Here is a 24,577-nt window from a genome sequence, read left to right as displayed (position 1 = left end):
TCATACGTTCGTCTCCTCACTAGAAAACTTGGCATTTCTGAACTGTTTGCGTTTCTCAACCTCCTTCGTGATCGAAAGCAAAAGCAACGTGCAATAATTTCTCCATTTATAAGCACGACAATTTCATAATGACGATACAACGCGCAGAAAAAGCACAAAGTTATATAAAGACACAAAATTCTGAGATTTGTCTTTTAATTAATCCCAACGTCTGCTGAGTTTCTTTAAAACTACCACAAACTTCTGTAAGCACTTTCGTTTTATAAATCTTTGGCGTAAATAATGAGAAATCTTTATCTCGCTGAAAATGAAGTCATTTGAGTCATCTCAGCGATATATACTGAATTTTGTAATCGAATTATACGACACCGAGGGGCAAATCAATTTAAATTTGCGACGCAGACAATTACAAGAAACTTTGTATAGTAATAGCAATAGAATGTTATAAATCTCGCCATTTTTATTGCTCCCTTTTGAATAACGCTCGCATCCCCGAGCGAAAAGCGACTTCCACTACGGCGATACTTGAAAAGTCGTTACTGTTTCCTGCAGCGAAGTTGCGATGAAATAAGAGAGTAAGAAGAAGGAAGTTGTTAATATTGTTTTGAACAATTGAAACACGTGAATTATTACGTGGCGTGCGAGCTGTGTGACACTTTGAATAATCTGGAATATTTATGGAACATTCATACATTCGATATAAAACACCGGAATGGAAACAGAAATGGAGGACAAATGAATCTGATTCATTTTTATATTAATAAACGACCAATGTTACATCATTCCAGATGTTATGTTGTTTCAAGTTTCGTACATTTCAATGAAAATGTCGACCGGGAACGTAACCGTTACTTTAAATGTCAAATGTCGAAATAACAAAATTGGAATTGCGGAATTCCGTCGAAAAGCACTGTAGTGTTTTTAAATCTTAAAATATACGTGAAAAGGGGAAAAAAAAAAGAAAGAATGACTAGTACTTACAGGTATCTTCTTGAAGGGATGAACCGGAGCACGTGGAAAGGCGCGTGCGTACCAGACACAGGAGCACGTGGCCGGCTCGAGCCGTGGTTCGGCCGTTTCCGGATAGTTTCGTGAGTCAGCGACCGAAGGATCGGTGGCAGTCGCGCGCCGGCCGCTGCCTCGATAGGGTGTTTGTGTATATGTCGTCGCGATGAAAATTTGGCCGCCATAGAGGTTATGTTCACGCGTGCCGCGGGATTCAAACCGACCACGCATGCCCTTCTGCGTCCATCTTTTCAAAAATCCTCCACCGATCGCCGCGTATCCATCGATAAATCCATCGACTTCCCACGACAACGCTTTCTTCGTCCGCGGAGCAACTTCACAACACTTGACACACGCAGCGAAGTTCCGTGAGTACATTCCATGCTACACGCTTTATGATTTTGCTTATTCCGTACTACACTTTATACCGTTTCAAACCGTGTAAGTGTTTGGACGACGTGAAACTGTGAAAACTCAAGTATACGAAACGACAGAACGAACAGTACTGACAGTCACTCATTTCAACTAACTATTGGAAATTAAATTTAAACATGGCGTCCGAATTGACCAATCAAACGTAGCGAATTCGAATAATTTACGCGGCACCGTTATATAAGTGTGGGGGAGGGCCAGAATATTCTTCAAATATCCACTAGAGTGCTCTGATCTCAGTTTTTAAATCTGACGAAGCTAATAATTTCTCTAACCTCTCGCGTTCGAATTTATTTCAATTTCTTAGTTGTGATTCTTTTAGTAATACGATTTAGTTTACGCGTGTGAATGTGACTTATCTTCTGTCTATTGACCACGAATCCGTGAAACATTGTAAACATTGTAAACATTGTTCGCATTTAACAACCCCTAATCGGGTTAAGAGATTATAATCCAGCAAGCGTGTGGCTACAAAACGAAAGGTAAATACTCCAATAACGCAGATTCTTCGAATACGAAAAACAACGTAGTAAATATGCGAGGTCGCATAATAACGGGTGGCACGATTTTTGTTGTAAACGAACGTGTCCAAACATGATTTGTGCGTCAGCAGATATCGAAGGACCATAGGTTACGTGACTCGAAATGTCCTGACACTATATTTTTCCATGCTGTCCGTATTCCCTCTCGTCGGCGATATATTTTTTCCACGTGACTCGTCGCTCGTCCGGCGAAACGTGGTTTATATTGACGCGTGGGGAGGTTACACGAGTCTACGTAGTAGTGTGGCTATCGCTCGTAGATAAAGCACGGGGTGAATACGCGTCGGAACAATGGCGTGAGTTTTAATGTCATTCGATTGCTTCTAACCAGCGACTGAGTCGCAGGGAATAGCCACGATTCGAGGTAAATTACGACGGTATTTCGGACATAGACCACCAATAACAATTTTACAATTGACCGTTCACCACGCTTTCCTGCATGGCAGATGCATCCGCGCGTAATTCGCGAATAAATTATGCCCAGCGAACCGGCACAAATGATGTCCACCAAGCAATCCGCGTGTATCTGCTCCATGCAATTTGTTTGAAAAAGTTAACGCCGTTGGCTCGTCGCTACGGTTGTTACATCTCGAATTCTCGCTATTCACCAGTTTCATGCAAATTCATATTTTGAAAAAATGTAAGTAAAAAAAAAAAAAAACTACTTTAGACATATTTCTTTAAATTACGTGCATTTTAATTCAATTCAAATAAAGTGTAAAGTCTGTAGTATTTCAATAAGTAGAATGTCAGTTACGTATGTGACTAATTAGTAATATGTGAATTATTTGATCTTTGTGATTATTTTATTGGGGATTTATCTGACTTCATTTGATAAATTGGATAATCTCTTATCTCTCGAAATTCTTTTTGAAGTATTTTGAAGAACCAAAGGGCGTTTCATATTATTTTCACCTCGCTGTTAAATAAATTTTACTAAATATTAGAAGCTATTAGTAGTTGAATTTAAAAAATAATGTGTACAATGAAAACTCTTGCTTATATATTTATTTCAAAATTGGAAAAACTAAATAGTACTTTATACAGTAATGAAATTATAATTAATTTATAAATTTTATTACCTGAAAAACAAAAGTAGAACTTTTGAACTGAAGTGTATTTACAAACTAGTTACACCTATTTTGATGAACGAAGAATCGAAACGAAAACGAAACTCCACTAACTGACAGTCAATAAAACTGCCACTCGAGCAGAATTCGATCCACGAATCGTGCTTCAAATGATCTGCGCGATGTCAAATTTTGAAACGAAAGTTACAAGGAAGCAAGAGGAAGAACGCGGTGGATTTCTTTATTAGACTTCGCGTCGCTGTGAAACGTTTCCTTCTGGTCTGAATTTTTTCTTAGTCACTATATCGTGGTAACATTAAGATAGAATAGCGGTAAAACTAGAGTCGAAATATCAAGCTCATCATTTTCTACAAGTTTCCGACCTGTTGTATTGCATTGAAACGAAAAAAATAAATGAAATAGAGGGAGAGGGAGAGAGAGAACGCGAACTGAAAAGGAACAACAAACGGCAAATATAAATTTCGAATGCCGAGCACAAACCGGATTTGATATTCAGCCATGTCGATATTCAAATATTTTATCCGCTTATTTTATATGACTGCCTAATTCTACGAATCTTTCAATGGCACGTGACTAGATAGCATAGCTGATAAAAAAAAAAAAAAGGACAATGCTCGCAATCGATGGAGCTATTGTAAGAGCTGACGTAACCATCTACTGTCGAGCCTTTTGCGAAATCGGCCGCATAAGCGAAAATCAGTTCTCATGGATCGTCATACGAAATATTGTAAAATTCCTAGCTCTTTTATGCGTATATACTTTGATTTATAATTCGTTTATAGCATGCCAATAGTAATTGCGTAACACTGTACTTTACAATAAGGACCTTCTTTTATTTATCGTTTATCGTTTAATTGAAGACAGAGAAATCTTGTTTCTATTTCTATCTGACAAATGCACAGGCTCACGAATGTATTCGAACACTTGTAAACATTAACATGTAAATAAAATAATACATTATATGCATTATTAATGCATTATATTAAATAAGTAAAATTTCGTTTCTTTAATGCAACTTTACTAATTTATTATTATAATTTTGAAAACATTCAATACCAATTTAAATTCATTTATTTATTAATTTCATCAAATAGTTTTTTTATTTAACATCACTTAATTAATTATAGATGAAAAGTTATTAATATGTTAAAAATTAATTACTTCAATTATATTCAACGCCTCTCCAATACTATGGTGTTTGAATGTTAATAAGAGTTTCACTATCTGTATTTTCACGCTGTATATTTTTAGATAAGCAATGGTGAATTATCAAACGTTTTATATAGTAAATATAGTGAACACATAGAAATAAGTGCTCGAATATTTTCGCGAGCCAGTGTAGTACTTTTCTCTAAAGCGTGTTTCCATTTAACGAAGAGAAAAAGATAGAGAACTGTCGATTCTCTATCTAACGTTTCCTCTATCTCCTTATCTCAAAGCTTTCTAGATGATCTCGGCAAGATGCTTGGAGCAATCATAAATCACAAAAGAAAGGATGGCTGACAAACGTGTTGAGCAAGAGGGAGGGGAGAGATAGAAGTGCCAGATAGATAAAAGGAGAAAGAAAAGTGGTGGTATTCAAAGGGTGGCGCGGGATGGACGATCACCCCTTCTTTTCTTTTTCCAAACTTTCGTATCGCTTGTTTTCTTCTTTTCCTCGGCGTGATTAGAACGTTTTCTATAGCGGTTACGAATTACGGTCGGATGAAATGACACTGCGAAATTGAATCGAGGAGATTTAAGATTCCGAGTCCCTTCCGTTTAACGATCGCATTATGTTCACTTGAAAGCGAATAATTAGCCCTTTGGACTATGAGGTCGCCTCTGTTTTCCCCTGGAATTCTTGAGCCATCTCTGATGTAAGACTTCGTGTAATTAATAAAGTGATTCAGTTTTATTCATTAAAAGTTGCAAAGAGTGTAGTACGATAATCTTGTATTATATACGTCTTACAATTAGTATGGAGATATTACGAGATGCAATGACATGGTTCGATATTGTTTGAAGAAATTCATGTATGTAGTTTATGTAATTTAATTATTTCCAGTGTTGAGTGTATTCTCGTACTTGAAGGTTCAGTCTACATTAGGTAGTGTAACGATTAAAAATTTTTAAGACCCATTTATTTTATTATAAAGTTCGCAGTTTTGTTTCTTCTTTTTCGTCACGATTAACCCATACTAACTGATTCAGGCGCACATATTTTGAAAAGTATCATACTTTCAAAAAATATAAGTAACAATTATATATTGACGAAATATCAAAATCAGACAAAAAAAAAAAAACTCAGAGCTGGTCGAGAACAACCAATTATAGTGCAATGGGCTAGTATCCAAAGAAGAAAAGAAGACGTTGCTCGTCGGTGATGTGTGTAACGTTCTCGGCTGAACTGCCCTAATTACCAGTTACCTAATTGCCGCTCGTCTATCTTACCAGGCAGGACAACCGGAGACGTTCGAATTGCAAACGTGCACCACGGAATTTACGCTTTCGCGTCGTCGTCCGCTCTTCTCGTTCGCTGTTTATTTAAACTCCTATTTCTATTAAAATATTCCACTGAAATATCCTCAGCTTGACAATGTAAATAACTTTGTTCGAAGCAATTAATGTTCGCGTGTTAACACGAGTAAGCGAGTTAAACGAATCGCCGTGTAACGCGATAATTCCTCCGTCCTCCGCAATCGTGCTCTCCATGAAAATTATTTTGTTTATTATTTTATTAAAAATATATGAAGAAAGTTCTTCTTCCTCAACGTGGTTATTTAGAATTTTATAAGAGTGAATGGCACTTGCAACGATCCTTCTTGCGTCAGGTTGATATTAAGGACGATTAAGGACCAAGAAATAATTCATCATAATATTAAAAATATTTAAATTTCTTTCAATTTTATATAATTGTAGATTCTGGCTAGATAAAATAGTAATAAGAAAGATTTTTGGAATGGCATTTCATAATGAGAAAATATTGCAAATTAAATCTTGCATTTTCGTTGGTCTTTAATGGAAATTAAATCCATTATTACGATTGATTGGATTTGTAGAACAAAACTCTTGAAAATTGTCGTTGAATTGTCTCAGTCTAACATAATTTTGTTGTACTGTAGGGATTTCTAAAACTTGTTCAGTTCGGTTTTACTAATTGCTTTATAAAGTGTTGCGAAGAAAGAAACACAGTTTAGAAAAAGTATTTTCCAAAAAAAGCGAAACAATTTTTCTGAACACGATTGGACATTATTTTATTAATCAAAGAAACGACGCATTTTTCACTTTATCAACACACACTTGTTTACAATGGATAGTGTAGCCATACGAATCAGAAAGGATAACACGATCGCCTTCTACCAGCAAAATTACAGGAATAAATGAATAAGATTTTCATAATTGATCGAAGAACGTCGAAGAGCATCGAATGTCAATGTAAAATAAAAAAAATTATACTGAAATCACGAACGTTAGATACATTCAGAAGGTTGAAATTGAATATTTTATACGGGAAAGTTAAACATCGAGGGCAGACAAATCGTGTAACGTGATAATGCTTCCATCTCTCGTCCTGCTTGGAATAACTTTTCGAACACCGCTCGCTGCAATCGAAACCTCCATTTATTTTTCCTCAGAGGAAATAATATTTCCTTTGTAACGTGTAACTGGTGTTACTCAGGAAAGAATGATCGTGATGGCAGAGGTCGAACTCGTAAAAAAAGAACGTAACTTTAACGCGAAAGTAGCGCGAGCCGAAGGATAGTCGCCGCGGAGTCTGAAACAATTCCCGAATGCAGCAAGTCGCATTATCGCCGGCCGAAAGTCGTTGCATCGTTTCTTCCGAACAACGACGGTAAGAAGCCGCACGCAACTTTCCACGAGTTCCTTCTGACCCGTGAAACAATCGTTACATTGAATTAAAGTCGAATAAAACGTCTACTAGCTGTACGAACCATCGGCTAGACAACTGACGCTGTTCCACTTTATTTTCGTGATTCTGAGCAATGTCTAATGAGGTACTTTCGGCATCGATCGAATTCGCGAGCCCCGCCACAGCCACGAATTCGCAATTTTGTAGACTCGAGAATTGTCATGTGAAAGAATGGAGAAGGCATGTAAGAAAAGGATATCGTTCTTAACATACGTCGTTATAGCTTGAAACACTATTTTTTTTTATGGGAAATAGGTATGATAAGAAAAAAATCGTGTACTTGAGAGTCTAGATCTGTAACTTTTTCATTTTGCGAAACATATAGTATCAGGTTGCTGAATATGGTCGATCTGAAAGACAAAAAATTATTCAGAGTTTAATAAATAAAAATGTCATTTCATTAATATTTATTAATGAATGTAATATTTGGAACTAGTTGAACATGATGCTTCTTTAACGATTTATCTTTTAAAAGAATTATTGTATCAAATTTTAGTGTATTTTTTTATGTAATGCAGTAAAAGTTTGTGAGAAGCTAGATTAACTCTGGTGCTCTCCTAAACGGATGTTGTATTTTAGTGAATGTTATTAAGGTGTTAAGTAATTTAGTAAAATTATATTAAATAGGTACTGAAATTTTAATTATGTATTTTATATGTCCCATATTCTTTATGAATAGAATATTCCAAAAAGAGAAAAGCATCTAAAGGGATACAAAAAATGTAAAATATTTCAAGAAAAGCAACAAATTTAAAAATTTTACAAACTTTGATTCATTTATGCGATTATTAGTTATAATAAAATAAAAGATATTACATAATGTATTCAAAATTTCTTCTTTTCTTCGAAATATTTAGAATTTAACAGATATGTATGGATTTTTAGATCCTAAATGCAATTAATATATTTCTCCATGTAACATACTTACTAATAAAAATACCAAATCATTATAATAAAATGATAATAATAATGAAATAAAAATATAATAAAATACCAAATCATATAATTCAGTGCAGTATACATTTGTTACATTGGCAAATTAATTTCATGAAAGAAATTGTCCGATGATCATTTGTTTTTAACTATAAGTAGAGTGCATGATTTTCTTCTGGTACACCATATCGTACAAGTTTCCCCCTCCTTGGATGTAATAATTCTTCGTTCTGAAAGAAATGCGACTTAATACTTAAGGTGATTGTCGTCAAAGATTTGTGACTAACGCGAGGACTAGTTTACACGATGGCTAGAACACAGAGTGAAATAAATTGGACGAAATCCCTAAGACAAATTCTTCGACCCTGCTATCTACGAGTCGCACGATAGCCAACCGCCCAATCATTTATCGTGTTACTGCGAAAATAAAGAGGAATCGTTCTTTTCCTTTTTTTTTTTTCACAAATAGATAAGGACGTTTTTTCACAAATAGATAAGGACGTTTAAATTACACGAAAAGTATATAAAAATATCACTCTGGTTATTGATTTGGTTTCGATTATTCGTTGCTGTCTTGCTTTCATGATTGATTTGGTTTGATTATTTTGTTACATTTGATAATTAATTGGGTTCTTTTGCGTAATTTAATTAATATTGCTGGTGAAGCCTTATAAATTAAAAGTTATCAATTACAAAGTTGCAAGCTGTCAAACACAAATTATAAATTACACATTATAAATTACCGGCTATAAATAAAATACAATTTGTAGCTCAATTCATGATGAAGATTTTGCCCAGTCGGGTGAAACTACCTTTCAAGTAGGCAAGCATTTTACGTTTTTGCGTAAAAAATTGAAATTTCGGAATAATTACGGAAATCTAAATCAATCGGTCGGTAATGATGAAAAAAAAAAAAAAAAGGAAACAGAAAAACAAAAATTGAGGATATTGGAAAAAGTCGCTGATCACCGATCGAAATCGTTCAAACACAAGGTTAACCAATTTTCGTACGCTTCATTTGCGCCAGACGCAGCGTAGCGCACCGCTGCAAATGATTTCGAAAACGCTGAAACTGGATGAATAAATATCAGTTTTACAAGGCGTGGAATGACGCTCGCGAGTTGGAAATACACGTGAGCGCGGACGCGAATATTTGTAACGATAAATTCTGACTTTGAGAGTGTTTTGGGGCTCGTGGGAAAAATGTAAATTCCGCAACAAAGCTTCCAGAATTCTAGGACCTATGAGAGGCATTGCCTCTAGTTTGAAGATACACAGGGTCACTGTGTAGTGCATTTCACAAAGTGAAAATATCACGGGGTTCTTTCTATGTTTTACGTTTACGGATGAACAAGAGTTGGACGATATAATAGAAAATTTCTAGTAATAATTTTTTTTTATAACTTCCACTAAGCGCGGAGAATTTTTTTTATGTTCTTAGAAATGGGATCATAATTCTGAATATTATTGAATATGCTATACTATTTAATATCCAGACGCTCTTAAATCTCTTATTGAAATTCTAACTATTTTTTTTTTCAATAAACTCGCCAATGTTAATATCTAATTATTACCATATTGATCACAGTGGTTCAATTTCATGCCATATCACAAATTATGCAATTTCATGCTACTAATTACTAATTACATTACAAATTATTGTTAATAATACAATTATACTGACATAAATGCATTCACGCGAAATCCGAAAGTACGAAAATTTGCAGAATGCAAACGTGAAAATTTGTGCATCGTGATATTTACTTAGTGAAACTCGCATTCTTTCAGTTATGTTCACAAAAATATGAGTTTCAATAAACGTCCGCAATCTACTTTCCAACGCGATGGTTCCAAATATATATCGTCGAAGGAAGACCTGGCACGCTTTCGGTCGCTGCAGTAGATCGTAGCACCAACGTAGACTTGTAACGCGAAATTTTCAATTGGTTCAAGAAACATTCAAACAGCCCTATCAGCGTCACACCCGAGGAAATAAAAAATTTTTATACGCTGTCTCGATTCTAGTTTTAATCACTCGCAATCAGTGGGGTACGTCCGAACGTGTAGTGATGTAGAATTTTATCAAATTTAATTCGTGCTTTGAGCCAATTACTTTGGCCATTTTTACTGAAGACTAAACGCGAGACCATTTATATGAAATAGATGAAAAAAAAAAAAGGAAAGATATTTTAATGTCGTCAATTGAAACTGATTTAAAATCGAACGAGAACGTTCCTGCATTGAAGATTGTTCTCGTTGAAATAATCTGCAACGACGTATCCGGATAAAACGGTTCAACTCGAATAATTCGGTAATCAGTAATTTTGCTCTATCGTGCTTGGCACGTCTGTTCGCATTAATTTCCGGTAATTACCTGGCCGACTTGTAATGAAGCACAAAGCGACTGACCGTGATATCGAGTCGGTGCTTATTCCGCCAGTTTTGCATCGCCGCGTCGCGATTATTTATCGAAAACGCGGGATTGGCAATTACGCGTGTTTCACAAACATGCGAGTAATTCAACGATATATATATATCTACGTATGTACGTGTTCAGAGATGCGGATGAGATGCTCCACGACTTGTTGTTGCGAATATTTCAATCTTTAATTCGAGCAAGAAATATCAATATCAATACCTCTGCGTTTGCACGCTAAAAATTCGTGATCTGCTAACTTCCATCCATCGCGTGATAAAATGTAAAATACAAGAAAAAGGCGTCTAAAATTCATGTTGTAATCAAACGTGAATTATTACAGCCATCCGCACAACGACGCTGTTTGCAGATTAAATCTCAGAGAAAGAGTGAGTCAGTTTAACGAGAGACAAACGAGAAGGTTCGCCGGTGAATGTTCACCGTAAGCGAGTTTGGGCGCGTTCGTATCATTATCGCGCGAACTTTATGCATTAACGTCATCGCTGGCCGCGCGCACGGGCGCATTTTCTCCGGCGATTGTCGCGTTGCGGTCGCAGCAGCGAAATGCACCAGAGAACCTGCAAGCTCATCCGAGCTTTATTAACTTGTTTTCAGGTAAATGCGCAGGGGCGTCGTGTGTGGCGGCTCTCGTACGTGATTGGTGCGGTGGTGTGTGTGTGAAGGGCCAACAAGAGAGGCCGCAACGGTGAGCATTCGAGATGAGCTATGAATTTAGGCTGCCTGGTAGCCATCGTCTTTGTGCTTCAGCTGCTGTTCAACGTCACAGCGCTACCCTCAGTCGTCAAGATTGGTGAGTCGATTTCATTCGTTTGTTTTCTCTCGTTCTTTGTTCGAAGTGGAAATATCCTCTTTGAGCGAGGATCGAGTTTGATAGATCGGTACGATTTTGCTCTTGCAAGTTACACAGGTTTAGTGGAATAAATTATAATGCGATACGTATGTTGTCGTATCGTATGTTTTTTTTTTTTTTTTTTTAGAATTGAAAGGTTAGAGCTCAGAAAGAATTGTGAGATTTCTTTTAAAGTTCTAAAAGTAGATGAATTCTTGTGAATTTTTCGTAGATAATTACTGCAGATAAAAAGTTTTAATATTGAACTGAAAATTACGGAATCGAAGAATTTATTTTATCGAACACATAAATTTAGAAGAACAAGTATTTTACGAACTCGGAATCGTAGGAAATATAAAAAAAATCTTTTTATTTATTGGAATAATAGTAAAGATCGATTAAAGTTTTATTATAATTTTCGTGTTTTAAGTCATTATCGTTACTAAAAGCTTTACAAAAGAATTCTCTATTTAATAATTTATTCTTGGTATAGTATGACCAAATTGTCCAACGAAGTTCGCGTTGAAGAAGAATCGCGTAGTATATACGATACTTATAACGTAAAGATTCAATATCCTTGGCAAAGTTAAATTCGCAAAGAAAATATCTTTCCTCGTCGTTATTAAAATAAAATGAACAAATTCTTAGAAGAAGGTTCTCGCTACAATACTACTAAAATTAACTAACGAAACATTGTTGCGTGATCGTTTGTTGCAACGATAGCAGAGGATTGAAACGTAAAGTTTCGATAAACCGTAGCAAAGTTAAACGCTTTGAGGCACAAATATTTTTTTTTTTTTTTCGAGTAATTGCCATTATTAAAAGCCGCGGAAAGAAGATCCTCTGCTCGTGGAACTTTCAACGGTAATATGATAAAATTAGTTAACGAAACGTTGCCGGATAAAAGGGGCTCGTTAAATATGCAACAGAACGTCCAACAAACATGTCGACAGATGGGAAACAAGCGCTCGTGAAAGAGAAAGAGAGAGAGAGAGAGAGAGAGAGAGAGAGAGCCGTTTTGTAATCCTTGGAAAACCACGGTGGAAACAAAGCGAGGTGGAGAGGTCTTACATTTTAAGCGAAGAATTAGCGACAGGTCGCGATGTTCTCATTTCTACGAGTGAGAACGCCCTTTTCCACCGAGGAACTTTCCAGACTTGCCCTCTCCCCCTCCTCGTGCAACTTTACTCACGAAAAATTGCCTCTGCCTGCGCACGCTTCGTTTCTTCTTCCATCTTTGTTTAAATATTCGTCGGGAGAGTTCGTTCGCAAACGTTTTTCGAACGACGGAGTTTGACAGACCGGGAAAAAGAAGAAGAAGAAGAAGAAGAAGAAGAAGAAGAAAGGGCTTGTTAATGGTAGAACAAGAAGGCAAGAAATAAAAATGCGACTTGCCGAGTCGTTAGTATTCCGGCGATCCGAAAGTTGGAGGACGTAACTCGATAAATCGAACTTCTTAATGCAATCTGATGAAGTTCCCGGTCGGCGGATAATTCCTTCGTTCCACTTGGTAATTGTCGAGTAATAAGTACGTGACCACCGTTGTACACCATCGCTGCGAAGCGTTTTATGGTTCGCCAGTGTACAGTACGGTGTTGGGTTAGGCAAATTTTATTTCGAAGTGAAGGTAAAAAGTAACGTAATTATTTCCAAAATGGAGTACAATAGAGAGGGCCGATCAAAATATGTATATACGTTAATAGAATTTTCGAACAATGGAACATCCATTTTTCTTACATTAAATTGCACGTGTTCAAGTGAATATCAAGAAAATTATCGACTTACTTCGATATCTAAGAATGTTGTGTTCTTTTCATAATATTTTCTTCACGTTCATAAGTATATTTTTGTATTTTAAGTCATCTTTTTGTCTGGAGTATTTCAGCAAGAACACACAATCTCATTTTAAGTTGCAGATAAATAGTATTTATGACCTAGATTCATCATTCTTGGATGAAACGTTGATTTATCACGGGATAAATTTTTATATGATTCATAGCCTTTCTTCTTTCTTATTTTTTAATAAAATCCCCTGTCTCGTATCTCAGTAAATTCTTGCAATTATAAAAGACACGTAAAATATATAATATTCTGTTCGGATAGTTAGAATGTTCGAATATTAGAATATTCAGATGGAGGAGATTCTAATATTATCTCACTTTATAATATTTCTGATGAAACAGTTAGGTTCGATTTCTTTAGTTAAATTCATGAAAATATAACACATTTACCACCAAGAGCATTTTGATAAATATTCCCTTCGCGCCTGTTATGTGCAATGCGTAATAACAATAGTACGTTTAGACCAAATAAATGTATGCTTGTTCGCCTCCCACTGTGATCAAATTTATGTTTATTTATTACACTAATACTGGCTTAGCATAGTAATATGTTATACAAATACAAGTGCGAATTTAATCAAAGTGCAGATGGTGAACAAGCATCGTAATAAACAACCATATGTGAGTTTTGGAATTTCGACAAAAATTACGCATCTGACAGCATAAAATGGAACCTTCATGAAAATTTATTTCACCCACTAAATTGCAATAAGAAGTTTGCTATAAATATTTTTCATGTTTCTGCATATTTCGCGCGTTTCATACATTTGTGAACTTTCAAATTTGCATTTATGCTTTATGTCGTAGTGATGAAATTAGGATAATCAAGGTTATACGTATACATATAGATGTTGCAACATATTTACTGCAAACACGTGTTAAATAGAAAATTATAGCCCAATAGAATATCTAGGTTTATATTATTGATAACATTAACACGATATTTTCCAAAATCGGTTTCGTGACTTCTGCGAAATTATACTTGCAGATCGTTACGTTATCAAAGTGTTTCACATTATACGATATATTCACAAAACGCTTCTATAAATATTTAAATACCTCAGTGATCGGCTTTGCTTTATACATATTCTGCTAAGATCTTTCAGACAGAAATGCCAATTTAGTGGAAGCGTTACTAGATTACAGATATTCGAATTCGCCTTCGTAGTCTTAAATTTCAGACAGTAATACTAACGTGCTCGAAGTTAATCAAAATGTTGCTGATCGTGCATTTAAGATCGGAGGTGTTCGAATTCATAAAACTAGGCTTCGTATCCTTTAAAATTGGACGCCTCATAAATTCGATACGCCCTGTATATCATCGATACAGCCACGATAAACTGCAACACAATCTATTTTCGTGTAGCTGGGTATTTCTAAATGTCAACGATATATTTCTTCCGCTTGTGTCGCGGATATAAATTCGACAGAGAAAGAGAGAGAGAGAGAGTTCCACGTTTCAGGTCCACGTTCTCCGAGAATTTGAGCGTCGTTTTTTTAAAAAATATCAAATGTTCCGCGATTCCGCGTGATACTGACGAAACGTTTAGATTCCCATGTGTGGCGCGTCGATCTGGCAGACACGCGCCACGGAATGGCCGATATTTGTCTTACAGGACGATGCACCGAATCCCTCCGTCACCTACCTTGCGTCCCGTGAAATCTTATTTCTATTGAAATTGGATTTCCGATGCCCCGGAGGCAGAAGTTCGGCCCCGGAAGGGCCCTTTATACACGAGGAGAGACGAGACCAGACTCACTTAGATGTTTCATAAAGAAAGGCGTCACTCGCGTGATAAGTCAATTAATTAGACACGATCGATACTTTTCATTGAAGAGTCTGCAGGAGCTTTCAATGAAGCGTCGCGAGGCTCAGTGAACTTTATTAAATTCCACCACGCGGAGCATGGTTCGTTGGTTCGAGTAGGTTCGCGCAGTTGTCTCGATGTATTTGGAAACGTTCTTCCTCCCGCGGGATTTGAGAAACAGTACCATTTTCACGTAGGTACTAAAACCTGTCTATCAAAAATTAAAATAAATATCATTGCAGAGACGATAGGTTCAAATTAGAATGTGGTTTTATTCCTCAAGATGAGAACACGTTTAAGAATGACTAACCTGTAAATTAATTTAGTGTCGTGGCTACAAATTATTGGCTGAACGTATTGAGTTGCTCTTATTTTATTTTTTCTAGCACATTATGGTAGAAAATGTGCTGAGGATCTAATAATAATAACGAAATCGATACAATAGATATAGCTTCGTAATCATGTTCATTAATTAAGCATATCGATTTGATACGTCAGGAATTATATATATATATTCATGAACAAAATTTATTCTCTTTCGATCTATTTCTTCTTTGTATACTTATATTAATTGACCAATAAACCAATAAACTTTGACTTATTAATAGATTTTCGTTATTAATAAACTGAAATTCTTTTTCATTCCACATCTTGCTAGAAAAATATCGGTAAATTATAAAATAATTTTGGTATCAATAACTTTGCCATTATTACACGAAATATAAAACCAAAACCAGAAAATGATAATTAAATTAATGAATAATGAATAATTAGACTGAATGTACGTAATAATCAAGAATAAAGCACGCGTTTTATAATATAATGTTACTGAATAAAATAAATCTCTATTTGGACGCTATTTCAAAATACATAAATATCCATAATATCTCTGAAAATAATATTCATGTTCCGATTTCTACAAGGATTACGAAAATGTACGTATATGTTGAAAGATACCGACGTGAAGAATACCAGTGTTCCACGTTTCGGTGGAGATCCCTGCTTCTTTCTTTTAATTTGTTCGTTCTGGCAACGATCGTGAGAACAATCTGGACTTGTTATCTTGCCAAATTGGTCACGTGGCAGGATCTTTGAAAGGACCGATATTTGCCACAACAACGTCGGAAGTTCTTAGGTCAACAAGAGGCCCAGTTAATGGACCACCATAAATCATTTGATAATGAACATTAGTCCGCGGTCCGCTCTGCCAGCGATGTCTACGTCGTTCCGCTTTAATTAACCATCTCGAACGAAATTAACGTCCGTTTTTATCCCGTTCTATCCCTTCATGAAAAAGTAGTCGTTAGCATTCAAGAGAAATTATATATTTTTCCCCGCGTTTGAATATCCAATTAATCCTCTTCTGAAATTTTCCTGTAAGCGGGTATTCTACTTCGCGTTCGAAAGGAATTTCTAGACAAACGATTCAATAAATTCTTATTCCGGAGAGATTCCGGAACAAAATGTTGGATTTTTAAATTTCTAGTAAACGTTAAAATTCTGTCATTATCACAACGTTTGTATAGCTTTCTTGATAATAGTGTTGTGACAATTATAATAATTTTGGTGATAATTATTACAATCGAAATCTTTAATCCATCACCGTTAATCATTGTTTGGTCCATTTTTCATTCTCGTATCTTCTAATTTAAGTTTCTCACATGAACAACAGATTGTTTCTTTTCTCACTGTCAACTTTTCGAAGATCTTCGAATTTAAAAAAAGAAAATGCATACAAATTCAATATTCGTTCACATTTTCTCTTAATAATATGCATAGTGTACCTGTTCATCCATCGCATTGTGTAAAACTTCAATATTAACTAAGTATAATATAGCAGATATTATAAAAATCGTAACAGTCTCATAAATATTATCTGACAACATTATTATTATTAAATTCCTAATGATCCATGATTTTAAAATTCGCCATTCGATGCGCTACATTTCCAATATTCTTTTCACGCGTAAAGGAATGATTTGACGGAAAAATTCTACCAACTGTCGAAAACTGTAAGCATTCCCCGGTTACGTTGGGTACGGTGAACGACCACACTTGCATACGTAACTTGCAACTATCTTGAAATGATATTACCGCGCTCAGAGAAGTTTCACGGGCGAGGCGTAGCAACGTAGCTCGTGATCTATACAGCGTAAGATCAGACAGTTCCCTTTTCGCGGTCTTGCCGAAGTCACCGTCTTCTCCACCGTTGGAGAAATCCAACATGAATAAATAGCGAGCAAGCAGTTTCTTTCTTCCTCCCTTTCCCCTCTCATATCCTTGAAAAGATTTCACCTTCAGCGGATGAAAAACTCTCGCGGAAGATTGCTTGAAAGAGTAAGGAGACGTGGGTGGTTAAACATTCAACTTGCCTGTGTTCTCTTCCTCCCTCCACCCTCGTCTGTTTGTTACTTGTTACAAACGATATCCTTTTCCAAGAATCCTTTTCTTACAGCCGCGGTAATACAATAGCCAGAAGAGGAAAGAATTAAATAATCAACCTATCGACTTATGCATTTTAATCAAGCTCCTTCGTTTTGTTTGTCTTTCAAATTAATTCGTCTGCTTCCTTGAGGAGATTCCTTGACGAGAGTATCCCCCGATAATTAAATACAACGAAATACAACGATGTTGAAGACCGATGTTGCTCGTTCATATTTCCTTCCTTCTGTTTCCGCGTTCGTTCTCATTTGTTACGTGAAGATCTCGCTTCGTCTCCGTCCCGCGTTAAACGAGCTACGATATTTCCCTCGTTTATGTTTTCCCCCTTTTTTTTTTTTTTTTATATATATATATATACTACTTCGGGAGTAAAAGACTCGAGGAACAAGACTGTAAAGCCTGGTTCACACTAGCGGTCAAACATATTATCAGATCAGGCATCGGTGTGTTGACGAAAAATAATGATCGCAGATGAAAGTGAATTTTTCTATTGAATGTGAACTTTCTATTATACCAAATGATAAAAATCTATTGAATTCTGTTCGGTTGGAGTTTCAGTGACATTTTTAACATAAAGTTTTCGCTTGCATTTTGCTTGTTATCATTTTTCCCATCTCAGATACGTTATATCGTAGACATAATTTTATACGCAAATTTTAAATCAACAAGTTGCCTTGAATAGCTTCTTTATTAAATAGCTTGCGTTACGAAGGTGTTGTTACTTCGCCAAAATATGTAAAATATTTTATATATGTAATATATAAAATTATTTCCCAGTTTAACGTAACATAAACATTGACATTCTTGATTTCAATAAAATATATTTTACTGATAACAAACGTGTTCCGACCCTTAATCTGAAATCTTTTTGCGATATTAAATCCCTCGAGTCAAAGTAAAAATTGAAAGAGTTCAAATATGCTTGATATTATTCCTTCTTCGAAAAAAAAAAAAAAAAACAAAAGTTGCAAGAAGACTCTTCGTCTCTGATCGTTGAATGCCTGGGTAAAATTTTAAATTGTAACTGATGGTGATTTGTCTTCATGTACCTTCACACGCTGGTGTAAATCAGGCTTAAGGTTCGCACAGAACGGAATACGGTAGCAGGCGAGGCGACAATAGAAAGGAAAACAAATTTTTCGACGAAAGACGACGTCGAAGCGCGTGTTCCTTTTTCTTTCTTCTTTTTTTTTTTGTATTCACACTCGTAAGATTCTCCGTTTTACACAACGAGATCGAGGTGAGGGCATTTCGAGTGATCGCGTTTGTCATTCGAAGGAGAGTGGAAATCGCGGTGGAAATCCACCGTCTTTCTCCCTGGAGGTCCTTCCTCGAGCTGTTTTCATCGTGCCGTGCGACGAGTGACGAGTGACGAGCGCGGAGGGTGAATAAATGGACCAAGTTCGGCAACAAAGGAGAGACGTGGTTAACTCCCACTTGTTCGGCTACTTGTTCCCAAATCTTCCACGTTCCTCCACTTTTATTGCCCCTGCCTTCTTGTGTACTCGTCGTGGACCACGAACTTCTCGCACTGCGGTCTCGATTCCTCGAAAGAGATTGATGGAGACAATATCTCGACTACTATGCGATCTCGCTTCGAAAGTTTTCCATCTCCCTTGTTTTTCAGATAATTTCAGAATTCGGCCAGCTACGATTTGTTTCCGAAGCTGAGCACGTATGAAACTATCGCTTGGTATTATACTACCGGGTGAAAACGACTATTTCAATCGTCACTTTATAATCAATTTGCAAAGTTGAAGTTTACGAAAGTTCTACAGATTTATAAAGGCGCATTTTTAGAGATTCGATTGAGTTTCTGTCAAATGCGTAAATGAAAGCTCGTGTTCTTTATTGTGTTATGGATTTTCCTGTATCTCTTGTACTTGAATTTCTTTGATTTTCGCTCCACCAGGAGGTCGCTGGGACAAAGGGGTTAACTGCTTTCTCTCGCATCACAATATTTCATACGATTTACCCATTCCGCGGGTTTCCAACTTTTTTTTTTTGCTTTTGACATGCAACGAACCGTGGAAGATTACTCAGCATCGAAATTTCCGTAGCAGAGATCAAACGAAAAAAATTATATTTAAAAAAAAAAAAAAAAAAAAAAAAAAAAAAACCAGCAGTGAATGATTTTCTGTAGGCGAACAATAGAGTACATACAGAGTATGCTACACTTCACTGTATAACCGAATAGCAATTCACCCGATTTTTTCGAAACTTTTGTTCTTACTTTTCAATTTATCTTTCTACGTACGATTCCTGACCATTGCATTAATCGCGTTTAATTTTGAATCTCTTGCACGATTCGAGGAATCTGAACGCAATTTATTAACTATTCTACCGTACAAGTAGAGAGTGCACAAAGTATACTTAGAGATTAATAATCTATCTTTTTCGTACCATATTGTATTGCTCTTTGCTATGTTTGCTTTCTTTCTACAATGCAAGATGAATAACGCGCTTTTACAGATACAAATGGAGCTATCTTTTAAATGGAACTTATCTCTCGTCTCACAACAACTCGTGTAACAATATATTAATCATTAGTACGTGCGTGTGTGTCAAAACCTATAATTAATTACTTTATTATTTACTTACCAATTACTTTGTTATTTACGTATCTAGAACTTGCAAATTAAATTTCCCTCGAACCCTTCGATCTCGTTACTAGCATATGAAAATTACAGTGCAGTCTTAATATTGTAATTACGTCACCAGTTGCACGACACACCCCGTATATTCGCTGGGCGAAACAATCGTTTCTGTTGCTCCACTTTCTTCCAACGTTCGAGAGCGTAACGAGAGGTTTGACCACGATATTAGAGGAGAAAGCGCAAGAAAGCGACAGGAATTGCAAAGAGGGCGACGGACGCGCCGTTGGAAACGCCGTATGTAAATGCCGGAACAGCAGCATCTCCATTTTCTCGTCGACTTCTGGCCTTCTCGTGTTGGCATCCTCTTTCTCTTTTATGTATCCCTAACAACAGAGAGATAACAGCCGGGTAATTCAACGGCGTGGCAACAGGAAAGAGAAGAGGCGACGAGAAGCGACGTGGTCCGCGAATTGAGAGTGGGTGGAAGAGTGGGTGGAACCGGAAGGGAAGGGCAACGGTACAGGGGTAGTTACGACTTCGTGGCGCCCGAGACATCAGCGGATCGTGGTCTAGCAGGGGTTTCTCGCTCGTTTTCCACGAGGGGGGGATAATTTATGGACGATTGATACATTATTCCTCGGTCGGACAGCAGGAATTATCGACTGCTTGTGTAGTTAGGATCGATCGTTGCCGTCCAGTACGCAAAAATTTAACCGCGTACAGTTCTTTCCATCGCTTGATTTAAAGTCGTGTTTGCCGAAACGCGTTGAAATGTGTTGCACCGATGTCGATCAGGTGTTATCCCTTACGAATGTCGTATAGACAATTGACTGTAACATGGACATTGTGTCTGATTTTTTATCGTTGACTTGTAACATCGTGTCAGGTTTTCATGGTTGAAGATGGTTGAAGATGAAATTTCAATTCCGCGAAATATTTTAATACAAATTATAGTGACAAATGTGCTTGCTTGCCAGCGTGAATTTTAGCTTTCCTTTGAATCTTTTTAATTGTAAATTAATAAATAGACACTTACAGTGTCTTTCAATATCACGATAACAATTTACTGTTCAGTTTCAATGTTGTAACAATTAGTGTTTACTTTCGGTTTGAATTTTAATTTGAATCAATAAATACACACGTAATTTCAATATTGTAGTGATTAAATTATAGTTCTATGTCAGTATTAATTAATGCTTGCTTTAATTTAAAATAGATTTTCTAACGTTGATCATGTAGAAGTATAGCATTTCAATAATATAAATGACAGTAGCCAATGTTTATTTTTAATTTTTCAAATTGAATATTAGTGCAGATTACCTTCGATATTGTAAGTTATAGTAATGCTTACTTAATCTTTATTTTTCCAAACAAGAAACATTTATACAACAATAATATATACAATACGTAAATCTTTTATTACAACATCTCAGTTTAGAGGGTGTGAAAAGTGTGAACATGAATTTTCTCAGACGTTTTCAAAGACTCTTATCCACAGAGAAATGTGTCAGACATAAATACGATCCCCATTTACGATTTTACAACAACTGTAAAAAAGTTTGAGAAGGATTATGCTAAGATATTAAGAAAACTGTGAAATTGCAAGAAGTTTAATCAGTTTGATAATAGGTTAATGAAACAAAGTTTCCGTGCTACGTAATTTTATTACTTAAATGTTTCTTCTACATTCTTATGTTTATGTCCTCCTGTTTTATAAAAATATTTCTCCTCTTTATTTCCATCTGCACGAACTTCACAGGGGTGGAACAAGTGTTCTTTTCAGCGTAGAACTTTGCGTAACAATCGTATCTTCCGATCGAACATTTCTTCCTCTTCCTCGCTTTTGCATAATGTTATAAAGTATCAAAGATTACGTCCGACGACGCCAAGTGAAATTTTCTTTCCCTTTCTTGGTTCCGTTTCTATAAACTTTGTGACTGGATCTCTAAAACTCCTCGTGGAACTCCTCGTGTAACGATAATATTTTAAAAGATTTCTTCTGCTTTCTCATTATCGTACAGTGTCACAGATTTTCCTAAAATTTTCTTCCACTATCGGCTCTACAAACTTTACAAATAAGACGTTTCCTCCATAGAATAATAATATCTTACAATTCAATATTTCCTCTTCTCTCTCGTTTTCGCACGCTGTTGCGAAAGTTTTGCGAAAATCGCTCGATAAACCCTACGTTATGTTAAACTTCTTCCGTTCACTTCCATTTCTATAAATTTTACAAACAGAACTCGCGCAACAATAATATTTCACTTAATATTCTCCCTTCCCAATACAATGTCGTAAGATTCGCCGAAAAAAATTGTCCGATACAGCACTCTGTAAAATTTTCCTTGCCTTCACTTCATGAGTAGAACTTGTGTTACGTGCAACACTTTACAATCCAACCTTCCTCCTTCCTCCACATTTTCGTACACTGTGGACGCAGACTTTTCTAAAAATTGCTCGGTACAGCATTACGCGTGTCATATTTTCTCTCCCCTATTTCGCCTCCATCACCATAAACTTCGCAAGTGAAACGTTCGTCCGGAACTCACAAGCGAGTGGCCACGAACTTTCCAGACGTTCATATATAAGTATACCCATTCGATCTCTCTTCTTTTCACTCGCAATTGTCTCTCTTTCTGTTCGAGATTACTTCATCCGATAGAATGATAGAATAATAGATATTTATTTGCGGTTCCCTCTTTTTCAAGCCGCGAAACGAGGGACACGATCGATTAATTTCGACCATTTAGCCTAGCCAGGAGACTGAAATTGAGACTCGTCGAGAACTTGCGAGCCGCCCCTTAAGGAAATTATCTTCATTCTTTCTCGATGATTTCGCGAGTCGAGTATTATCTCTGTCCCGGAGAACAATAAACGATGTTTACCTTCGCCCTTTTGCTGGTTCATAAATAACGGCAAATGACTGGTTGGCGCGATTATTTTCTCGACTCGGTCGATACTAGCCTCCTAGCTGGTTGGTTTCCCTCATCGCACGATCAAGCAACCCGAACTCGGCCCGATGGTTTCGCAAACATCGCCGTGTCTGGTGCAAATATTTGCAGGAACTCTCGAACGATCAACCTTTGTAAATTATTCGCGAGAAAGTCGGTCTCTTACCGATCGGATGTCGTTTGAATTACGTCGGTTTACCTTCACTCGAGCGTTGATCACTCGACTCGGATCGTCCGATTTATAATTTCCGAGTAAGAAGTTGAGCAAGAAAGGTAAATTTCTAGTTTAGCGATTTTTCTCGTTTCTCAATTTTTTTTATATTTCGTTTCCTTAACAAGAGATCCGTTTTGAAGCAAGGGATCAGTCCGAGAAGATTGAGAAATTTTATTTGAAAAAAAATTACAATAGACGCAAATAGTCACATTCAGAAGTGGCTAAACTGGAAATTCACTGTAAGAAAATGTCGCAATCTTTTGTGGAGCAGGATATATATAAATATTGAGGAGTACAAGCTCAGTTTTTCCGTCAATTATTTTTAACTCGTTCGGGCTACAATTTAAATGTTTACGTAATTTGCCAAATTATTCACGATTTACCCTGATTAAAATATATTTACTATCAATTACTATATAATAACATGTTGAAGTAGGAAAGACAATGCATATCAATAAATATATTAATGATACAAAATATCATAATTTTTAGTTTTGATAATCTTTCGTAAAATCGGTTAATTTTATAATAATTACATTCGTAATAAAACACGCACTTACAGTGGCGTTACGTACGTCACGTGGTTTACTATTGGTATTTTTCTTATACATATTTTAAAACCAAAAATCAAATAACAGAACATTTTAGAAAAGTCCCTGTGGTTTCATGGTGGAACCGTGCACATTTATTTATAAAGGTATAAATAAAAAGGATTGACGTAAATGGTGCAAATATCATTCATGAATGAATAACACAAAATTGAAATTAGTTAGTGTGTATATAATGATAATAGTGTATAGTGACTAGTTAATGTGTATATAATGATAATACACCTGCAACGTTCAATTAAAGAGTGAAACGTCCAATTAAAATTGGTCACGGACGGAAACTAATGGGATCGAGCGGTCAGAATGAACGTTGTCACGGGGTAACAATGTCGTGTCGAGAAAGCTGTCAATTCTCGAGTGTGACGTTTTCACGGAAGAACGAACTGTCAAACTTCCACGCAAGTTTTCCTCCCGTGAAAGCGTGACAACGCTGGTCGGATCGGTCGATTGCGTTCTCCTCGTTCCCAAAATAGAATCGGGATAGAAACGAAGCTCTAAACGTCCTGAGGGTAAAGCCGCAGGACGACACAGGGAAGAAATCGCGGAGGACGCTCGCCGAGCAGAAGACGGCGAGGTAAACCGAGCGGAAGGACGATTTTGCATGTAAGTGGGTTACCGTCTCGCTCTTGGCCCGGGCTTGCGGAAAAATTTTGAAATTGTTCGAGTCGCCTTCGTCTGTATAAAGGGAGAGGTCTCGCTGGATATCCCGGATGCGGTTGACTTCCAACCGGGGAACGAACGAACGAACGTTCCTTGCGTCTCAACGAACAAAATGTATAAATCTGACGGCGAAAGATTCTCGTGGATCGTGTGTACTCATATGCATAGATCTTCGGAGAGACTGTCGGAACGTACGTTCCACTTCGAATCTTGGGATTTTGACGTGGCGTTGCCTGTTGCGGTACGGACGAGATATTGGATACTTTGGAACGAG

At 36.5% G+C, this 24,577-nt stretch overlaps 1 protein-coding gene across 1 annotated transcript in view; it reads left to right on the top strand.

The window, feature by feature from the left end:
- Window positions 1-1,102: 1,102 nt before the first annotated feature.
- The window catches only part of LOC122537492 (glutamate receptor ionotropic, kainate 1-like), a 60,710-nt gene continuing 37,235 nt past the window's right edge, over window positions 1,103-24,577 (top strand). The window contains exons 1-3 of the mRNA XM_043670686.1: window positions 1,103-1,368; window positions 4,935-4,939; window positions 10,948-11,143. Of these exons, the coding sequence (XP_043526621.1) occupies window positions 11,059-11,143 (85 nt within the window). The 5' untranslated portion in view covers window positions 1,103-1,368; window positions 4,935-4,939; window positions 10,948-11,058. The remainder of the gene's footprint in view (window positions 1,369-4,934; window positions 4,940-10,947; window positions 11,144-24,577) is intronic.

This window comes from Frieseomelitta varia, unplaced genomic scaffold, assembly GCF_011392965.1.
Source record: "Frieseomelitta varia isolate USP_RPSP 00005682 unplaced genomic scaffold, Fvar_1.2 scaffold_912, whole genome shotgun sequence".
Taxonomy (NCBI): Eukaryota; Metazoa; Arthropoda; class Insecta; order Hymenoptera; family Apidae; genus Frieseomelitta; species Frieseomelitta varia.
The sequence above is the reverse complement of the archived record's forward strand: the minus strand, read 5'-3'. Positions and strand labels throughout refer to the sequence as shown.